At 37.8% G+C, this 20,113-nt stretch overlaps 1 protein-coding gene across 1 annotated transcript; it reads right to left on the bottom strand.

Annotated features, from left to right (window-relative positions):
- Positions 1 to 910: 910 nt before the first annotated feature.
- Positions 911 to 14,213, bottom strand: LOC108704455 (probable thiopurine S-methyltransferase). The gene is made up of 9 exons (XM_018241012.2): positions 13,979 to 14,213; positions 12,710 to 12,846; positions 11,296 to 11,388; positions 10,403 to 10,535; positions 9,320 to 9,372; positions 7,567 to 7,641; positions 6,863 to 6,948; positions 2,242 to 2,286; positions 911 to 1,289 (listed from the first exon to the last, which is right to left on the bottom strand). Exons 2-9 carry the CDS (start codon positions 12,841 to 12,843, stop codon positions 1,168 to 1,170), a joined length of 741 nt encoding a protein of 246 aa, XP_018096501.1. The 5' UTR covers positions 12,844 to 12,846; positions 13,979 to 14,213; the 3' UTR covers positions 911 to 1,167.
- Between the last annotated feature and the right edge of the window lie 5,900 nt (positions 14,214 to 20,113).

Here is a 20,113-nt window from a genome sequence, read left to right as displayed (position 1 = left end):
GTTGGTTAAGGCAGTCTCTCCCTCTTAAAAGCCGCTCAGCAGTTGGCGGGGGAGGATTTAGCCAAAAAACCTGGGTAGCCAAAAAACAATTGCTCTGGGAGGCTACAACTTTATTGCTCTTGCTTCTTCTTATTTCTATTTAGTGCTTCTTCATATTCCAGTCTCTTATTCTGGTTGCTAAGGTAAATAAGACCCTAGCAACTAGGTAGCTGATGAAATTGCAAACTGTAGAGCCGCTGGACTAAAACCACAAAAAATAAGAAATGAAAACAAATTGCAAATTGTCTCAGAATATAATGTCTATGTCATACTAAAACTAAATTTAAAGGTGGACAATCACTTTAACACGTGATACTGCTGCAAAGTATGTCTGATGTATTGATACATGTACTTTCTCTTGCTCCCAGACTGCACAGTCTATGTCTATCCTGTCCCACTGTATCTGGCGCCCCAAAAAAGTGTCATCACTTAGCCCCCTTCTCTTATCCACATTCTTCTCAGTTTTTCCCTTTCAACTGCTGAGCTGGCTGCAAAAACATAACCATTGCTCTACCCCTCTACTTTCTTGTTGCCCCTTCTTTTGTTGATTACGCTACACTGTCCCATTGATAATGTATCTGGCTGCAACAACATAATCATTGGTGCTCAGTAGTGATTGGCGAATCTGACCTGCTTCGCCAAAAATGTTTCACCCATTATGGCCTATGGCCAAACAATTTCGCTCATCACTATTGCTCAGAGTGTCTCAGTGCAATCTATTTATTCCATTCTGTATGCAGCTTAGATTGTCCCTGAACTCTCTCCCTTCACAGCACAGCTGAGTGCCTTGATTTTACCAACAGGAATTAAGCAGTCTGTAATTGTACACATGAAAAACTGCAATAATGCAAAAAAAAAAAATCAGGTTTATTAAACAACAATTTAGGTAAATCTCCCGTTTTAGCCAAACAATTTGCAATTCAGTTATGTCATTATTTAATACTATAAAAGGGTATATTTTAAAAATACTAGTCTTTTTCTGGCATATAATGAATAAGGAATAATTCAAATATTGTTTCATTAAACGCCCAGGCAGGATTTATTAAGGTAAATGAATAAAATGCCTAGAAAAAACTAGGAAAAGGGACTGGCTTTGTATTTCTCCAGCAGGCTTTTTTATTTGTCCAATCAGGAACTGGATTTTAGTGTTACTAGATATAGATTATCATTGTAATAATCAAGTCCCCAATCTCTCTGCTCGTCAGTAAAAGAATCAATAGTCTTCAAAAACTTCACATTACACGATTGCCCTATGAAGAAAGCACAGTGTTAAGCTGGTACTTGTTTGCACAGAATGAAAATGTATGAACATAGGAAACCTACAAGTTAATCAAATGAATATAGGAACAGTATTTTATCCATGATAAGATACAGTTTAGTGATAGATGTCATGTATAAAGTTTGCATATTAAGGGGAATATATAGTGAATAAAGTACCCCCTCTTGTAAAATATAAGGATATTATAAGTTACCGAGGAGTTTCATGACCATATAAAAACACGAGGCCGAAGGCCGAGTGTTTTTATACAGGTCATGGAACTCCGAAAATCGTTCGATCGAAGGATTTAATCGTTCGATCGAAGGATGTAATCGTTTGATCGAAGGATGTAATCGTTCGATCGAAGGATGTAATCGTTCGATCGAAGGATGTAATCGTTCGATCGAAGGATTTAATCGTTCGACCGAACGATTTTTCCTACAAACATTTGAATGAACGAATAGCGGTAAATCCTTGGACTTCGATATTCGAAGTTGAAGGATTTTACTTCGACGGTCAAATATCGAGGGTTAATTAACCCTCGATATTCGACCAATAGTAAATGTGCCCCTAAGTTGCATAAATCCATATTGGTGGCAAAACAATCCTACTAGGACTGATTTATTCATGTTCAAGCCTCCGGACACTAGCACGTGTGAGTTCCTGAAGTCTCATGTGGTTTCTGTATCCGAATACCTTGGCTTGCCCCCCCCAAGTGGGGTTTTAGCTTAGCAACCTAAAACCAGCTAAGCTTTTAATTTTTTTTTTTTTTTTTTTTTTGGTTTTACAAACCAAATGCTTCAGTCCCTTAATTTATGGTGATCCAAGTTATAGGAAAAAAAATATTTTCCTTATCTGGAAAACCACATGTCCCAAGCTTTGTGTATAATAGATCCCATACCTGTATTCACTTTAGTGGAGACAATAGTAAGCAAGTCACTTACCAAGCAAGCTTTCTCTAGCTGTATCGGATATATAAAACGGAGGCCCTAAAAAGTAGAAAACAGTACAAACAATATTAAGGTCAGAGCTGTCTTTTAAGGGGTCCAGACAGAGATGCCTGCCGTTCAAACCCTTCCACTGAAAGCTAGTGTCCACAACAAAAGTGACTTAGGGTGACAACAAGGTGACTGGCCCTGTTTAACAGAGAATACATGTTATAAGGTATGCTCAGCTGAATCCTGGGTGAACCCTGACAACTTAATATACCAGCCATGTGAGAACTTTGAAACGTATGCCCAGAACACAGAAAAGATTATTTTAAAGGAGAAGGAAAGTTGTTTTTACATGGTGGTGCCAAAAATCAGGCACCCAAAGTGATTGTATCTACTTACCTGACACCCTGTGCCGGTTCTCCTATCATGAGAAAACTGCACCAGCCCTGGGTTATTCCAGCAAGCACTACGGATCAATCACCTTCCTGCTTCTTCTTTCTTCAAATTTCCTGCAGCAGATGCATGTACAGTAGAACAAAATATCTGGCTTTTTCGTTCAAGTTTGGCTTTTCGCTTTACTACACATGTGCCGCAAAAAGAAAGAAGAAGCCAGAAGACGATTATTCCGTGGTACTCGCTGGAGGAACCCCAGACTGGTGCAATTTTCTGCTGATAGGAACAACGGCCCGTGTGTCAGGTAAGTAAATAGAATCCCTTGGGGGTGCTTAACTTTTGGCACCCCCAAGTAGAAAGTGCCTTTCCTTCACCTTTAAAAAGTTTTGTTATTTAAAGTTACACATTTTGGAATGATTTCCCTTAAACAATTGTAAAATCGTAGATGAAAAGGGCAGCTTAATTTAAAGGCTTTATAATGTTGCAAGGAAGGAATTTAATAACATTTGCCATTGTTTTTCATTTGTTATTGTTTGCAATAGATTGACAATATGTATATTGCACTAAAAGGCAACCGAGTTATAAACTTCCCCTTTATGCCCAAAAATAACTGTTGCTTAACTGTAGCGATTAAGCGCTTATGGCTAATTAATGATTTCCCACGTACAAACTATTCAAACTAGGTTTTTAATTAAGCTGTACATCCAACTGTTCCACTGGACCAGAAGTACAACAAAGATGGAGAGATAAAGCTCGAAATGCAGCTGCCTGGTGCATAGAGCTGGTAAGGTGGTGATCAGGAATTGGACTGCATAAAATAACAGTAACACCAAAAAATGTAAGTGTTTTAAAGGAATGACAATATAATGTACTGTTGTCCCCCACTGGTAAAATCAGTGTGTTATATATACAAAACCACTATATATATATATATATATATATATATATATATATATATATATATATATATATATATATATTGTTTTGAACACATTTCTTAAAATTACCATTAAGAACCTGCAATAAGCTTATTAATAATAAGGCTTACATCTTGTGGTCAGCACCCCTTAAAATAATGGACTGTCCCAATGCCTATTCTATCCGGTTTAGCTCTGCCCGTTCCCTCTGTGAGAAGCTTCCTGCTCCTCAACTGTGAGAGGAATGAGTGAATCACAGAAGAGAATCTCCTACTGATGAAGCAGCTTCTTTCGCAGGGCAGAGGAGTGTGAATCAGTTGTGTTAAGCTTAGAGTGTGAATGCCAGTGTATGTGTGTGTCTTTGTATGTATCTATGCATGTGTGCAAATTAGCGGTTAGTATTAATGTGTGTCTGGAAGGGCAGCTGTGTTTAAGAAGGTCTAACAAACCCTGTGTGTGTTATAGAGACTATCAGGGCCGCCATTAGAAATTACGGGGCCCCGTACAACAAAATTTTTGGGGCCCCCTGGGCCCCGCCCACACTGACGACCAAGCTCCACCCCATATCCCGCCCACTCCACATCGCAGTTAAAAGACCACACAGACATCAGCGCTAAAAAAGTAACCCCCCCCCACACAAGTTGTAAAAAGCTATTGATGGTCAGGGCCCCCTTATAAAAAATTGGGGCCCCAAAAAAAAAATTTTTTTTTTTTTAAAACATTGGTGGCAGGGGCCCCCTTATAAGTTAAAAAAAACTTGGGGCCCCAACAAAAAAAATGTAAAAAAACTAAAAAATAAACAAATATTGGTGGCAGGGGCCCCCTTATAAGTTAAAAACAAATTGGGGCCCCAAAAAAAATTTGAAAAAAAAAAACATTGGCGGCAGGGGCCCCTTATAAGTTAAAAACAAATTGGGGCCCCAAAAAAAAATTTGAAAAAAAAAAACAAATATTGGTGGCAGGGGCCCCCTTATAAGTTAAAAACAAATTGGGGCCCCAAAAAAAAATTTGAAAAAAAAATAATTTTTTTTGAAAAAAAAATAATTTTTTTTTGAAAAAAAAATAATTTTTTTTTGAAAAAAAAAAAAAAACTGGTGGCAGGGGCCCCCTTACAAGTTAAAAAAATTTGGGGCCACCAAAAGAAAATTAATTTTTTTTTTTTAAAAAAACCCAAAAAAAAACAATGGTGGCAAGGGGCCCCTTACGAGTTAAAAAAAAAAATTGGGGCCCCAAAAAAAAAGTTTAAAAAAAAAGATTGGTGGCAGGGGCCTATAGAATATTAAAATAATACATTGGTGGCCAGGGGATTAAAAAAAAAAAAAACACAAAATGGTGTTCAGTAGGATTGAACTCATGGCTTCAGTACTTCAACTTCGCCTCCTTTCGTGACTTCGGGTCTTTTCACCGCTTCAGGACTTCAATTTCGGCTGTTTTCGTGACTTCAGGTCTTTGCGCTGCTTCAGGACTTCGGCTTCGGCTGTTTTCGTGACTTCGGGTCTTTTCGGCGCTTCGTGACTTTGGGACTTCGGCTTTTTCCTTGACTTCGGGTCTTTTCGGCGCATCGGCTTCGGCTTTTCGGCACTTCCGCATTCGGCACGCAAGAGGCAAGACGTACGGCTTGGGCGCTCGTAAGGGGGGCCCGGATCTTCAAAAAATGCAGCGCTGCCGGGCCCCCCTTCATGCCCGGGCCCGGTACGCTTGTCCCCCCTGTCCCCCCCTGATGGCGGCCCTGGAGACTATAATGAACCTGTGTATAACTGCGTAACAACATTTATTATTTCATCTTATAAGTACAGTTTGGTTGACCCACAGCCATTATGTCAGTGCATTTGCCACAAAGCACATTAAGCCCTACAGTTCCTTTCCCTGCTGCTCCATTGAATCCCCCATCTAAACATGGCTTCACTCTATTTTACCCTTTCCCTTCTCATTCTGCTGAGTTACCCCCACACACATTTCTCCATCTCTAATAACTTTCTGCCTCACTCTATATATATGTATAGATATCCATAATATTATAATATATATTTTTGCACCTCGCCCCCTCTCCTGCTGCTGTATCCACCGCATTGCTTATTTTTGGATGACACTTTTAAACCTTCTGCCACTTTGGGAACAAAGCAGCTTTCCCCTAGACTGAAATAGAATGCATATGCTAGTAACATTTTGTTGTGCACAACCTCTTCCTGCTGCTATTACTTTACTTAATATACAATAGAACCCCCATTTTTCAGGGGACCAGAAAAAATGGTGTAAAGTCAGGGAAATGTATTATGCATTATATATTGGTGGACCACAAAAATGGTAAAAAAATGGTATAAAATATGGAAGAATTTAAAATTAGGGTATGTAAAATGACCACTGTATGTATCCAGCTGTAACTAGGACTATAGAGGGAATAACATTCTACAAACCGCTGGCTAGTCATTTTGTTAAGTAGAAAATACCAAGTTCTGTTGTGGCACACAATGAGTTTGTATCACTAATAGAATGGCAATGCTATACATATGCAACAGCTACTTTATACATTTATAAAAAAAAAAGCTTTTATTAGGTTTGTGTGGAAACCAAAGTATGGGTACAAGTAATTGTATAATGTTTTCTTCCTTGTCCCCCTCTGAAAAAATATTCTGCAGACACCCATGGCCCCAGTTCAGGGCAACAGTACGTTATATTTTCATTAATTAAAACACTTTAATTTTCTGGTGTTACTGTTCCTTTAAGGAAGGCTTTAGCTAATAAAAATCTGTTACAAGTCTACTTAACACACACGATAAATTGCTTATGACACTTCATCCAGTGTAGGTATATCTTCTTCTTATACCATGCAGTAAGAAGTAATGATGCCTAAATTATTTAATAACTGGTGCAAACAATTAACCCAAAATCAAGCATTATATAATAAGAACCATCACAGTCATGTACAGTCACACAGCAAGGCCCTGCTAGTAAGTGGATTGGAACTTTTATTGTTACATTTGGCTTTAAAAAACAATTGCCTATATTATTAAAATGTCAAAGAAAAAAAGTGAATCTATTTCACAAAGTGTCTTGTTTTGAGGTATAATAACAGAACCTGTAGTTTCTGGATAAGACTTTGCATTTCCCCTGTGCTTTGCAGGGCCATATATTTTTGTACAGCACAAGGAACAAACACAAATGTGAAAACTCTGTATCATTATTATGTAACATAAGTTGTCCTGTCTATCATCTGGTTTTGCATATGCATTTTTTATGTATGTAGTAGTAAAATATAAATGACTTTAGATTGTTGTAGATGTGTCATTGTGATTATTGTATGTAAATCTCCAGTGACTTACCTGGATGCAGTTTAGGATCATACACACATGTAACCAGTAGATATCGGCAGTCATTTTCCATTAATGTCAATATCAACTTTGCATATCTAGAACAGTAAAATAAGATAACATTGATGCTGGGCTATTTCATCAATCCTAGCCTCATGCCTTCTACCCCTATTTGCAGCAGAGAAAATATTAGGTTAAAGGGGTGCACCAATTAACCAGTTCCTCTGTATGATAGAACAATAATAAAGCCAATTTAGCAACTATATATATCTATATATATATCTATATCTATATCTATATCTATATATATATATATATATATATATATATATATATATATATATATATATATATATATATATATATACACACACACACCTTCTGCTGTTTGAATTATACCCATTACATTTCCTTTTAAACTAATTACTGTTTTGCTATATAGTAGAATCCTGATTTTACATTTCCCAAGCGGTGTACATTTCTGGAAAATGTAAAAACCAGGGTGGGGGGGGGGAACACTGCTTGCCTGTATGGTATAGATTCCCAGAAAAGCATAAAATCTGGGGAAGCAAAATCAAGGTTTTACTGTATTACATTTTAGCTAAATTACAGACTATATTGTTAATACAAATTGTTACTTCTACTATAATTACAGAATCTACATAAAGGTAATATTGCTACATTAAAATATCCAAATGGAGATGTAAAATACTAACCGTTCCCTGTCCCAAGAATTGATAGCAACCATGGCTCCTCTGTCCCAAATTCCACCAAACTTTCCAATGATTGAGCTAAATGAATTGAAATAGGAACAATTCATGAATCAATTGCAGTTCAAATGGTTTATGAGATTATGAGAATATGTTATCAGCCAGTTTTGGGGCCAAAAACTATGAGAATACTAGGAGACTATGAGAAGGTTTGTGTAAGGAATCCTTACCCTGGTGGTCTAGTGGTGGTGCGGCGGGGACGCCCGCCGCACCGTCCTTCTCCTTCACTGGCGGCTTCCTAATGCGTGCCACGCGCGCACTTCCGGTTTTTATAGGCGCATGTGCGCTGGGGTGATTACGAAATTCAAATGGATTTAAAGAGACATTTTCTTCTTTGTCATTGCCCGTGATAGGATTTGTTCCTGGTGCTGTTAGCTATTGCTATTCTGTTTGAATCTGATCCTGATTATCTGTTTTGACCCCTGCCTGGCTGTTTGACTACTCTGATCTCTGGAACCTGACCCTTGCCTGAAACCGACCTTGATTCTGCTTAACCCTCCTGTTTGACGTTCTGGTTTGACCTCTGCCTGTTATTTGACTCCGATTCTGCCTCATCCCATCTGTTTGATTACCCGGTTTGACCCTTGCCTGCCTGACGACTCTAGCTATCTGCCTGCCTCGACCCGGCCAGTCTGACCACGAATCTGTCTTACGTTATTATACCACGACCTTCAGCCTAACTGACTTTAACAACAGTCGTGCCCCTTTGCTTGCCAGAACTCCTCGCCTTGCTCCTCTCGAAAAATCCAGGTGGCATCTGAGTAAGCTGAGGGCTCCTCCCGAAGCCAAATGCGGTCACACTACTGGTGAAGCCGAGCCAAGACCAGGGAGCTTGGCACTAGTTCCTGTTTAGGGTGCCGACCGTGACAGTTTGTCATTACATTTAAGGCAATGGCCCATGGCATGAAAAGTACCTCTAAAACAATTTTATATGTCAGCCAGCTTCTTCAAGTTAGTTTTAGAAAAAGTAATAGTAATATACCTCTTATGACAAAAACACTAAGGGGCCTATTTAAATGGATTCTGTCATGATTTTATGGTGTAGTTTTTATTTCTAAATTACACTGTTTACACTGCAAATAATTCACTGTACCCTGTAAAAATGTATTCCTAACCCAACAAGTGTATTTTTTTTAGTTGTAATATTGTTGTGTAGGTAACAATCTCAGGTCATTTTAGCTGGTCATGTGCTTTCAGAAACAGCCAGCACTTCATGATGGAACTGCTTTTAGGCAGGCTGTTGTTTCTCCTACTCAATGTAACTGAATGTGTCGCAGTGGAACCTGGATTTTACTATTGAGTGCTGTTCTTGTAACTACAAGGGAGCTGTTATTTGGTTACCTTCCCATTGTACTGCTGATGGGCTGCTGGGGAGGGAGAAGGGAGGGGGTGATATTATTCCAACTTGTACTGCAGCAGTAAAGAGGGACTGAAGCTTATTAGAGCACAAGTCACATGACTTTGGAAAATGACAATATGTCTAGCCTCATATCAGATTTCAAAATTAAATATAAAAAAAATCAGTTTTCTCTTTTGTAAAACGGATTTCACTGCAGAATTCTGCTGCAGCAGCAATATTAACTGATGCATTTTGAAAACAACAACATGTTTTCCCATGACTGTATCCCTTTAAGATTGCTTTTTGGTCCATTCATTTATTTGTATAAATTGGCAGCTGTCTGGTTTGTAATAACATTACCTTGATAAGTCAAACATATTGCAGCAGTACAGTGAAATATTGCCAGATGTGCTCTGGAAGAAAAAACATACATCAGAATAGCAATAAAGTAGATACCTACTCATGTCTTTTAGTGGATTTAGATAAAGTAAAGGTGGGGTTATACAACTAAATATAAGTTCAATATTGAAAATGTTTCCTTATGAAAGTGGAGATATAACTGATTTGGGTCTTCATACCTTAAGTCTACTAGAAAATCATGGAAGCATTAAATAAACCCAGTAGGCTGGTTTTCCATCCAATAAGGATTAATTATATCTTAGTTTGGATCAAGTACAAGGTACTGTTTTATTACTACAGAGTAAAAGGAAATCAAAAATTTGGTTTATTTGGCTAAAATGGAGTCTATGGTAGATGGCCTTTCCGTAACTTGGAGCTTTCTGAATAACAGGTTTCTTGATAACAGATCCCATTTGTATATATAAAATATATAGTGAAGAAAAAGGCGATATTTATTGTCAACCTTTCGGCCCCTATTAGGACCTTTCTCAAGACATAACATCCCAATAGGACCTACACGTTGACAATAAATATCACCTTTCATCATATTATGAAGTCCAGGAGTGCATTTGTTACTGGGATTCCTATCTATGCTACTTAAGGCAGCACACGGACATGAATGGATGATTTAATAGAGTGCGTCACGTTCGTGAATTTTATAAGCATGTAGGCTTTTTGTACTAAAACCCTCCCAGCAGCCTTAGAACAATTTTGTTGCACACAAAATTATACAGTTAAATAGTTAATTTTTATTGAAAACAAGACATTTGTCCACTACATCAAATCCAATCCTTCAAATGGATGTAAAGCCAAAAAGATATTAACATCCTCAAAATCTGTAAACATGACAGTGTGGCAATCATAATACTAAATGCAAAGGCACATTCTTTTTTGAGAAAAAAACAAATAGGTTTATGGGATCATTGTAGAAGTTGGAAAATATATACTTGGGTTGGCATAGTTTCTTTTATATGTTGGTGCCTTTGAACTGGATCTCTTTGTTTAGGATATGAAAGATAAGAAAGGAAATGCCATTAAACAGACCTTAAACACCTTGGCACCAGGAATCTCAGGAAGGGTTTCTTCAACATAAGGAATGTTTTGTTCTTCAAAGAACTCCTTTAATCCCATTTCAGACACATCAACTCCAACAATGCTATGTCCCATGTCAGCTAGCCTGCAAGGCAATGACTATGAGCAAGCCAGGTTTTAACATTTAGAGAAGATGAAATGTGTAAGTACCATGGAAAGATTTCATGAAAATACATTGGGGGGAGGGAAATACACTGGAACTGTCACAGAGTTATTTACAGAGGCTCACAGATTGTGATGCTAGCCATCATTGGCAGCTGAAAAAGCTATTACTTACTTCTTGCAAATCCAAATATACAGAACACTATAAAGTATATGTCCCATATACCATGGGGCTGTGTCCAGTCTATAGCCAATTTAGGAAGTAAACACGAATATGAGGATAAGCAGGCAGCATAATGTTTTACTCGCCTTATCAATCATATACCTTGTAAATTTATTAGGTGTTAACTTTTTTGTTAATAATATAGCAACACTACATATTAACCCACCCTTGACATACAAAGATGGAACCTCACTGCTAATTCTCAATTACTGCCTGTTCCAAACTGGGGCTGCTTTAGTGCCTAATCTGAATTGCAACTAATCTAGGGTATCTTGTACAAACTCACTGAATCTAGGATTCAGTTGTATTACAGCACTTTTTGCATGATTCATATTTGGTATAAAATAGTCTCATACTTGACCTTATTCAAAGTGAATACACTAATTGGTGCATTCCGAATATTTTTTATTTTTTTAAAGACACCATACCATCTCAGTATATTCACTGCCTACACAGTAGATACAGATCTAATGATCACAGCCTTTAAGGTATAATGGCAAGTGAGAAAAAATGTACATACCATTTCATATCCACAGCTTTTCCACAAAGAGGGAAAAAGATGTGGATTTGTGCTCTTTTGTTCACCATATCTTCTACAAATTCTGATAGAAATCTGAAAACACAAATATGGCACTTAAAGAAGAAGGAAAGGTTAAAATTATGTAAGCTTGATCAGAAGTCTTTGTAAATACACCTAATTACACTCACGGTGCCGCTGTTCTGAGTTCTCAGTGGAAAGAAACACCGCAGGTATGGTAAAGCATATTATAGAATAAATATAATGTTCTGTCTTGCACTACCGTGACTAATCTGGGAATAATCTGGGAATAAACTGCATCAGTGGCTTTCCTTCGCCTTTATGTCTCAAAATCATCAAAAAAAAGGTAAGCGATCTATTGATTAGGTACAGAAATCATTTTGACTAATCATGGACCATGAAAATAAAAACAGATAATGTATTGGGCATTTGAGACAGGCCAAATAAATAATTGTGCAGTTGAGGCAGATAACATTTCAGGTAAGAACTTCCTTTCATAAAGTCTACATCAAGATAAATTGTATAAAGGAATAGACAGCTTCCAGGCAGTATTATAAAACTGCAAGTGTTCTTTTTTATTAGCAGTGTAAACACTACATGTTTCGGGTACAAATGTATGTGGTGAAGGGTATCCTCTAGCCCAAGAGCCTCCCCCAATTCACCTCATTATAGTGAAAAAAAGGTAATTGGGTAATTGGATAATAAATACAGAAAAAACACAGAAAAATGCAGAAAAAATATCAAAATGTATCTGTCCATTTTTCATAGTCCATACCTAAACGTTAGTATGTGAGAGCAAGAAAAATTGCCTCCAATGATCTATTATTTGAACAAGCTGCAAGTGACCTTACACAACGCTTTAAGGTGAGAGGTAACCCCAATAAAAAACTTAACAGGGTATTAGATGACGTAAGAGAGATCCCATGTGAAAGTTTATTGATTCAGAGGCAGAAACATAAACTTTTGTCAGTAAATATGGTAATCAAAGCCAAAAATTAAACAAATTTGGCCCCTATTACAGATGGATAAAGAATGTGGCCACCTATTTAAAGAACCCCCATGTTTCTCTTACAAAAGAGGCTCTACACTGAAAGACTTACTTAGCAACACTGAACCCAGACAGAAGGCCCAAGTCGTACACAACAGGTTGGGTACCTTCCCCTGCTACAACTGTAATTGTTGCTCATCAATAATAAAAGGCCCTAATATCCACCATCCCACGAAAGGTACTGAGATTCCTCTGAAAACATTTGCCACCTGTAGCACTCAAGTCATTTATGTGCTGAAATGCCCATGTGGTATGATGTGTGTGGGTAAAACCATTAGATCCGTGAATACACGGATCAAGGAACATAAAAATACAATCGGAAATTATGAACCAGATACCTATACCGACACATGTATATTCTTTTCATGAAATCCTATCTTCCTCTTCTCCCAGTTGTCTCTCCAGTCATTTTCATTTAAAACTCTGTCTTGTGTTACTTCTGGACTTGTCTTCGGTTGTGTTGGTCCTGTGGTAGTGTCCATCTCCTACAAGAAAAATTAACAGCAAAAAAAAAAAATTTTCATTGTTCTTTCTTTATGTATAATTCTGTAGTAGATATTATTCGTTAACATATAGGTTTTACACCTATGTTAATGAATCAGCACAAATCAATTAATTTAATAAAAGTCATAAACATCGCACTATGTCTAATAACCAACAGCAACAATTTAAATGTTTGCTTTTAAACGTGTCACTAGTAAATGTTACAAGCTGGTTGCCATGGGTTACTAGACCAGGCAACTTTTACTACATTACCCCATTCATATTTGATTTTATACTGCCTCAACCTACATTTTCTGCAGCAAATTACTTAATCTAGTAAATATTTTTGTTCAATAGCAAGGAAAGAATCAATAATCCTGTAATCCAGACATTTGCACTGTCCAGATATGTTATACAGGTATAGGATACCTTATCCGGAAACCCAATATCCAGAAAGCTCCGAATTAAGGAATGGCTGTCTCCCATAGACTCCATTTTATCCAAATAATCCAACTTTTTAAACATGCTTTCCTTTTTCTGTGTAATAATAATACAGTAACTTGTACTTGATCCCAACTAAAATATAATTAATCCTGACTGGAAGCAAAACCAGCCTATTGGGTTTATTTAATGTTTAAATGAATTTCTAGTAGACTTAAGGCATGAAGACCCAAATTATGGAAAGACCCATTATCAGGAAACCCCCAGGTCCCGAGCATTCTGGATAACAGGTCCCATACCTGTACTTATATTTTATACATTAACAGTACATAATGCAAAACCAATAAGAAAAACAAAACTTTTCCGTAATTTGGATCTTCATATGTTAAGTCTACTAGAAAATCATGTTAACATTAAAAAACCCTCAAAAGCAGTTTTTGCTTCCAATAAGGATTAATTATATCTTAGTTTGGATCAAGTACAACATACTGTTTTATTATTACAGAGAAACAGGAAATCATTTAAAAAAAAATTGGATTATTTGATTATAATGGAGTCTATGGGAAATTTATGTCAGCAAAATTTCATCACATTACACTTCCAATAGCTTAAGTTCTATTTGAAATAATTAAGCAGTGACCAAGAAAATGTATTGACACAAACTTAGTGCATTTAGACAAGAACAAAACTTACACTTTAGTAAATACAGTATGCCTCACTTGTGGTGATCACTGACCAGGGACGCTATCCTGGGCCTGGCTTTCGGTGTATCTGTCCCTTACTCCTAGTAAGATGTAGAGTCTGTATGGAATAACAGGCTGTGATTACAATGTTTCAATCCAGGAATACAAAGGAACACTTAAATATGCAGTGCTTTAAAGTCAAAGTCCTCCGAAAAGTAAGTAAAAGTTCACAGTTTGTGCCATCACCTGCCTTAGCTGTAGATGTTTGTTCGTAAGATAACAAAAATTGTAAAACCTGTCTGTCATAGGAGAACCCATACCAGTTCTGCATTGTCATGCTTGCAAAGCATGTGCACTGTCACATATTTTCACAGAAAGTACACTTTGTCAACAACACAGGTAAAGTCACAGTGATGAGCTAATTTTTTCTCCAGGCATCGGTGAAATTCTGCATTTCGCCATCTGCCAATTTTGTTTGCGAAACTGCTGCAAAAAATTTTGCTCACCAAGACAGAATTGTCGCAGAGACAAAAAAGTCGCCATATGAACAAATGCCCATTGACTTTAATGTATTTGGACAAAAAAAGTTGCTGAGACAAAAAAAGTCACAGAGACAAAAAAAAAGTCGCCAAGACAGAAAAGTGGCCACCAGAAAAATGTCCATTGACATTAATGAATTTGGAATGATAAAAAAATGTTTGACTTAAATGTGTTTTCCCCAGTTTTGCAAATTTTTCAGCCAGAAGGGACAAACTCACTCATCACTAGTTGTGCACCATTCATCAGAAGAGGCAGCATAGAGGCTTTGGCAGCCATGTGGGAAAGAAGGACTGTGTTTGGACACAAGAACCTTAATTAAATAAATCAATATATCGTCTCCACTGCACCCTGCACTTGTAAATGAATTCATAAATGACCCCTCACACCTTTGCAGATTAGTCTGGAAATCTTTGTCTGACTAACTTTGACCAAACTTGCCAATGATTTGGAAATGTAATGGTGTCTCACAATCAGTATCTAACTAAACATAACATAGTAAGGAACATTTTAATTCCAATACATCACTTTTATAAATAAATAAACAAATACAACTACATATACAGCAAACCCAGCTACACTCACAGTTATTAAAATGCCTCTGGACAGACTGCTTTGTTCACAGTGTAAAGGAGAACTAAAGACTAACAAAGAAATAAGATAGAAATGCTGCTCACTAAGGGGTAAATGTCATAAAATTTGCAAAGAGCAAAATTTTGCTAATAAAAATTCACCTGTCGCAATGTAATATTCTTCGTTAGGCTTTTATTGCATTGCAAACCTTTAACACCTGCTCTGCAGTTTCACAAAAAATGGTTTGCAATTGTGAAATTTTATTACATATACTGTGAACATTCAAATCAATAAGGTACCAAACTTGGTAGCTAACACTCACAAGGGTGTTTGCAAACTTTTTTTGTGCTAACGAAACTATTACATTCCCCCATGTTGAGATTCTGGACCAGCGTAACGCAATCACAGTCCTTTAGCCCAGTAACTCCCCATCTTCATTTCTTCTAATTTCCAGAACAGTTATCTGAGCTTAGGGACTGACTTACAATATACTGTATACAGAATATAAATGTCATAATAAAAGGCTGATAATTCATTTAGGTTCTTGTTACAGTACATCTTAGAAACCAGTGCAATTTGCATAAGAATTTTATTTCCAGCTCTGTAGCATCTGTTTCTATATCGTAAAATGGGCATGTGCATGTGTGGAAAGGAGCACATTTGCAGGCCTTTTCGGTGAGATAACACTTGACAAACTAGGGGTAGGCGCCAGGGAAGATACATGCCTGGTGCCCTCTACGCTTTGTGGCCTTCTGCCTACCCTTAGTTCCTGGCCCTGCCTCATTTTTCTAATGATTTGCAATAACCCTTAAGGTGGCCATACACGGGCCGATAAAAGCTGCCGACAGACCGAGTCGGCAGCTTATTGGCCCGTGTATGGGGGCCCCCGACGGGCTTCCCCGATCGAGATCTGGCCGAAAGTCGGCCAGATCTCGATCGGATGGGATTAAAAATCCCGTCGGATCGCGGCCGCATCTGTTCGTTGATGCGGTCCCGCGATCCGACCGCCCGTTTGGCGAACGCTAGGATCCGATCGTTGGGCCCTAGGGCCCACGATCGGATCAGCCCGATATTGCCCACCTCAAGGTGGGCATATCGGAGGGAGATCCGCTCGTTTGGCGACATCGCCAAACGAGCGGATCTATCCGTGTATGGCCACCTTTAGCTGTTCTGACCACTGTTACTGCTAATAAAATCCAAGATGGGGAGCTCCCTGTGCATGACTATGAAGGCCTATTTCATTAGTGTTCTAGTGATTCAAAAACTTTAAGCTGGTGTATTCAGTATAGTATGGCATTTCTAACTCATATTGTTTTTAGAGTTTCTCCTTTAATCACTTAATCCTCAGTTTCTAAATTTGTATTTTGGAACTGTTATCACACTGTGGATGGTTTATGTTCTGAAACAGCCGAAATAAGAACTGCCCTGGTCTCCCCTCTAACTTTTAGGGTTAGTTCACACAAGGTGATTCAAGGAGATTTGGGGAGATTTTGTCACCTGGCAACTAATCGCCTCGACTTCTGGGCGGCAATCTCCCGAACTGCCTCCTCGTGTCTTCCCATCCGATATAATGAAAAGTCACCTGCGCTAAAGCACACGCGGCGCTGCATTTTCAGAAGTCGCCCGAAGTTTGCTCATGAGAACTAAGCCTTACTGTTTGGCAAATAACTCCTGCCAACTCTGTATATGTGAGATACAGTCACTACCAGAATGTTTACATACACTGTATATATTTACTTACACAGTGTAACATATTACTACGCTATATAAATACATAATAATAACATGAGTAAATCAAATAACTGATAATGTGGATAAAAGTAGTATGTCTGGATTTTAAAAATCTGGTCACTCTTGGTTCTGACTCCTGAAATAATGTTGCAAGGGCCGGATTGAGATGCAAAATGGGCCCTATAGCCCCATTAAATAGTAACAGTCTATGGCACATTACACCAGTCCCTCTTGCAGTTGCCAAAATCCACAGATTGCCAGTCCATTCTTGAGAACCTAGAGGAAATTTGACTTTTATTACATTGTTTCACATTTACAAATATCAAAAAGAGTTCAGCTGATCAGCACGCCTATTGTATAGATGAATCAATGCACGAGTGACCTCTAGTGACCAAAAGAGGCAAATATAGAAATACAAAATGTATGTACTCATGCATTTAGATAAAAAACTAAATTTATTGGGCCATATTAAGATCCATTAGATCCCGCAAAAAAGTCTAACGCGTTTCATGCTTACCCATCACTTAATCATAGGCATCTGTTTTGTATTTCACATACTTCTAGTATGATGTAGAGAGAGACAATTTGCAATTGGTTTTCATTTTTTATTTTTGAAGGTTTTTGAGTTATTTAGCTTTTTATTCAGCAGCTCTTTAATTTGCATCTTAAGCAATCTGGTTACTAGGGTCCAAATTACCCTAGCAAACATGCATTGATTTTAATAAAAGACTGGAAAATGAATAGGAGAAGCCTGAATAGAAGGATCAGTAATAAAAAGTATCAATAACAATACATTTGTAGCCTTACAGAGCTTTTGTTTTTTAGAAGGGAGTCAGCGACACCCATTTGAAAGCTGCAAAGAGTGAGAAGTAAAAGGAAAATAACTATAAAACTATATTATATAAAAAAAGTTGAAAAGTTGCATAAAATTGGCCATTCTTTAATATAATAAAAGTTACCTTAAAGGTGAACCACCCCTTTAAAACGTGTATTGAAAAGATATGAGAATTACATTGATTAATATCAAATACAAAAACCATCAATATTTCTAATCTAATTAAAATAATTAAAAAAAAAAATAAACATAAAAACAAAGTATTTTTATCACAAGCCATATTCATTGAACCAATTTTGAAAAAGGGTTATACCGTCCCTTTACCACTACACAGTTTTGCATTATGGCTAAAACCCATAGCTACCAATCTGCAATACACTTGTTCTACAAGTAAACAACTGAAAGCAAATGATTACTTGTATGATTACTTGATATAAGTAGAATTTTCCAGTGCTTTTAAATTAGCCCAAGGGTGTAATGTGTGCAGAGTATAGGAAATTCTTCAAGCATTTACTAAATGAAGAAACATTGAACTGAAATTTAATAAATAGTGGCAATGGGAATTATTTTAGGGATGCACCAAATTTAATATTTGGAACCTATAGAATGTAGTGTTTAGTGAAGCTGAATCCAAACCCGTAATGTAATGTGAATTAAATGCTCTGTACAACAAAAGGGGGCATGTGTTTGTTCTCAGATGCTGAGTTTTTTAAAAAAAATATGAATATGAAAATTAGGATTTGTGTTCCTACAATAATCAGCCAACTAGGGTTTATTGCTAGTTGACTGTATGCTTACAGGTTTGCTGTTTATGTTTTTTTGTGGTATCCTTAAATTTACCAATTCTGGAGATTAACCTATTGTTACCACCACTGTGTGCATTGTCGTTTTAAGCATAGCTATTGTGGTGAAATTGCTAAACAATCTCTAGTGGAGATCAAACTGCATTTTCCAGATAGAGCCTTCATGAAGCCCTGCTACTGTGTATTCAAAAAATCTAGGGTTACGGTAATTTACAGGGTAGATGGGCTGGGGGCGGAGAGAAGCAAAGTATTTGTTTTAACATGTAGGACTGTACCAAGACTCTTTTTTAAAACCAACAAATTCCAGTAAAAAAACTGAATGTACACTTCTAGTTAAAGGTATACTTACATTTTTACTGTGCAGGCGACACTCAGCACTTTTAATTATAGGATGACAGCCAATCCCATTATACTGGTTTGGAAGCCACACACTAAAGGCCCCCCATACATGGGCCGATAAAAGCTGCTGACAGACCAAATCGGCAGCTTATTGGCCCGTGTGCGGGGCCATCTGACGGGCTTCCCCGATTGATATCTGGCCAGATCTCGATCGGGCAGGTCAAAAAATCCCATCGGATTGCGGGTGCATCTATGCGTGTATGCTTTTCTGAGATCCGACCGCCCATATCGGATCCATTATGATCCGATCGTTGGGCCCTAGAACCCATGATCAGATCAGCTGATAACGCCCACTTCAATGTGGGCATATCGGGGAGAGATCCGCACGTTTGGCGACATTGCCAAACGAGCAGATCTCTAAGTCTATGGCCACCTTAAGACCATTGAGCTACATTCTTAGGAACACTGGAGACATAGAGCCTCCCAGTGCTTCAGTGTGTGCTTGTGCGCGGGTGCTAGGACCATGTGGAAATGAGGTGCCCTATATCGCTTATTATTGAATATGGAAAGGGGGTATATTAAAAAAAAGAAAAAAGAAAGAAAATGCCATTGGAATTTTGCTTTTGTATTTCATTCAGCTGAAGAAGAAAGCTAATGAAAGCTTTGAGGAAGATGAAGATTACTCGGAGAAAGTGTGAAAAAGCAGGCTGCACTGCATCCTGCCAAGTTTGTTTTGCCAGTGCAGCTGTGGGTGGGTTTACTAACATAACAGAAACATTTTAGTTCAACTAACCTACTACCCTGAGCTAGTTCTCCTTTTATATTGAAAAAACAGTGTCAGACTGGCCCACCAGGATACCAGGAAAAGTCCCGGTGGGCCCAGGTGTCAGTGGGCCCTCATGCTGCTAAACATTTGGCCCATTTCATGGCCATTCCCTATTTCAATGAGAACTACCGTAAGTGACTTAATAGATGGAACCAGGGGGTGGGCCCCTGGTGTCGCAGTCCGACACTGTTAAAAAATATACCGGATACTTGTTGGGGAGAACAGTACTGTATTTTTTTCTCCCTTTCTCAGATAAGTGACACATGCTGGGGCAGAAAGTGTTGTGGCTCAGAGAGAGTGCCTAACAATTTGGCTCCCCCCATGGGTTTGCTAGTGTTTGCTGCAACCAAAAAAAATGAATAAATGCTGAGAAAAGAAACTCTGGGGAGAATGTGTCTCAGTACTGTGTTTTCAGAATAATGCATATAATCTGCTTTATCTCTATCTATAGACTTATACTGATAAAAATCAACTGCTTCCATCTTTAAAAGGAATGTATAG

This window comes from Xenopus laevis, chromosome 6S (genome assembly GCF_017654675.1).
Source record: "Xenopus laevis strain J_2021 chromosome 6S, Xenopus_laevis_v10.1, whole genome shotgun sequence".
NCBI classification, from domain to species: domain Eukaryota; kingdom Metazoa; phylum Chordata; class Amphibia; order Anura; family Pipidae; genus Xenopus; species Xenopus laevis.
Note: the sequence above shows the minus strand (reverse complement) of the source record. Positions and strands in the feature narration are given on the sequence as shown.

Coding starts and splice junctions, on each gene's coding strand:
- LOC108704455 (XM_018241012.2), bottom strand. CDS start 12,843: ATGGACACTACCACAGGACCAACACAACCGAAGACAAGTCCAGAAGTA. Junction 11,389..12,709: donor CATGAAAAGAATATACATGT/GTCGGTATAGGT, acceptor TTGTGTTTTCAG/ATTTCTATCAGAATTTGTAG. Junction 7,642..9,319: donor AATATGTTTGACTTATCAAG/GTAATGTTATTA, acceptor CAATTCATTTAG/CTCAATCATTGGAAAGTTTG.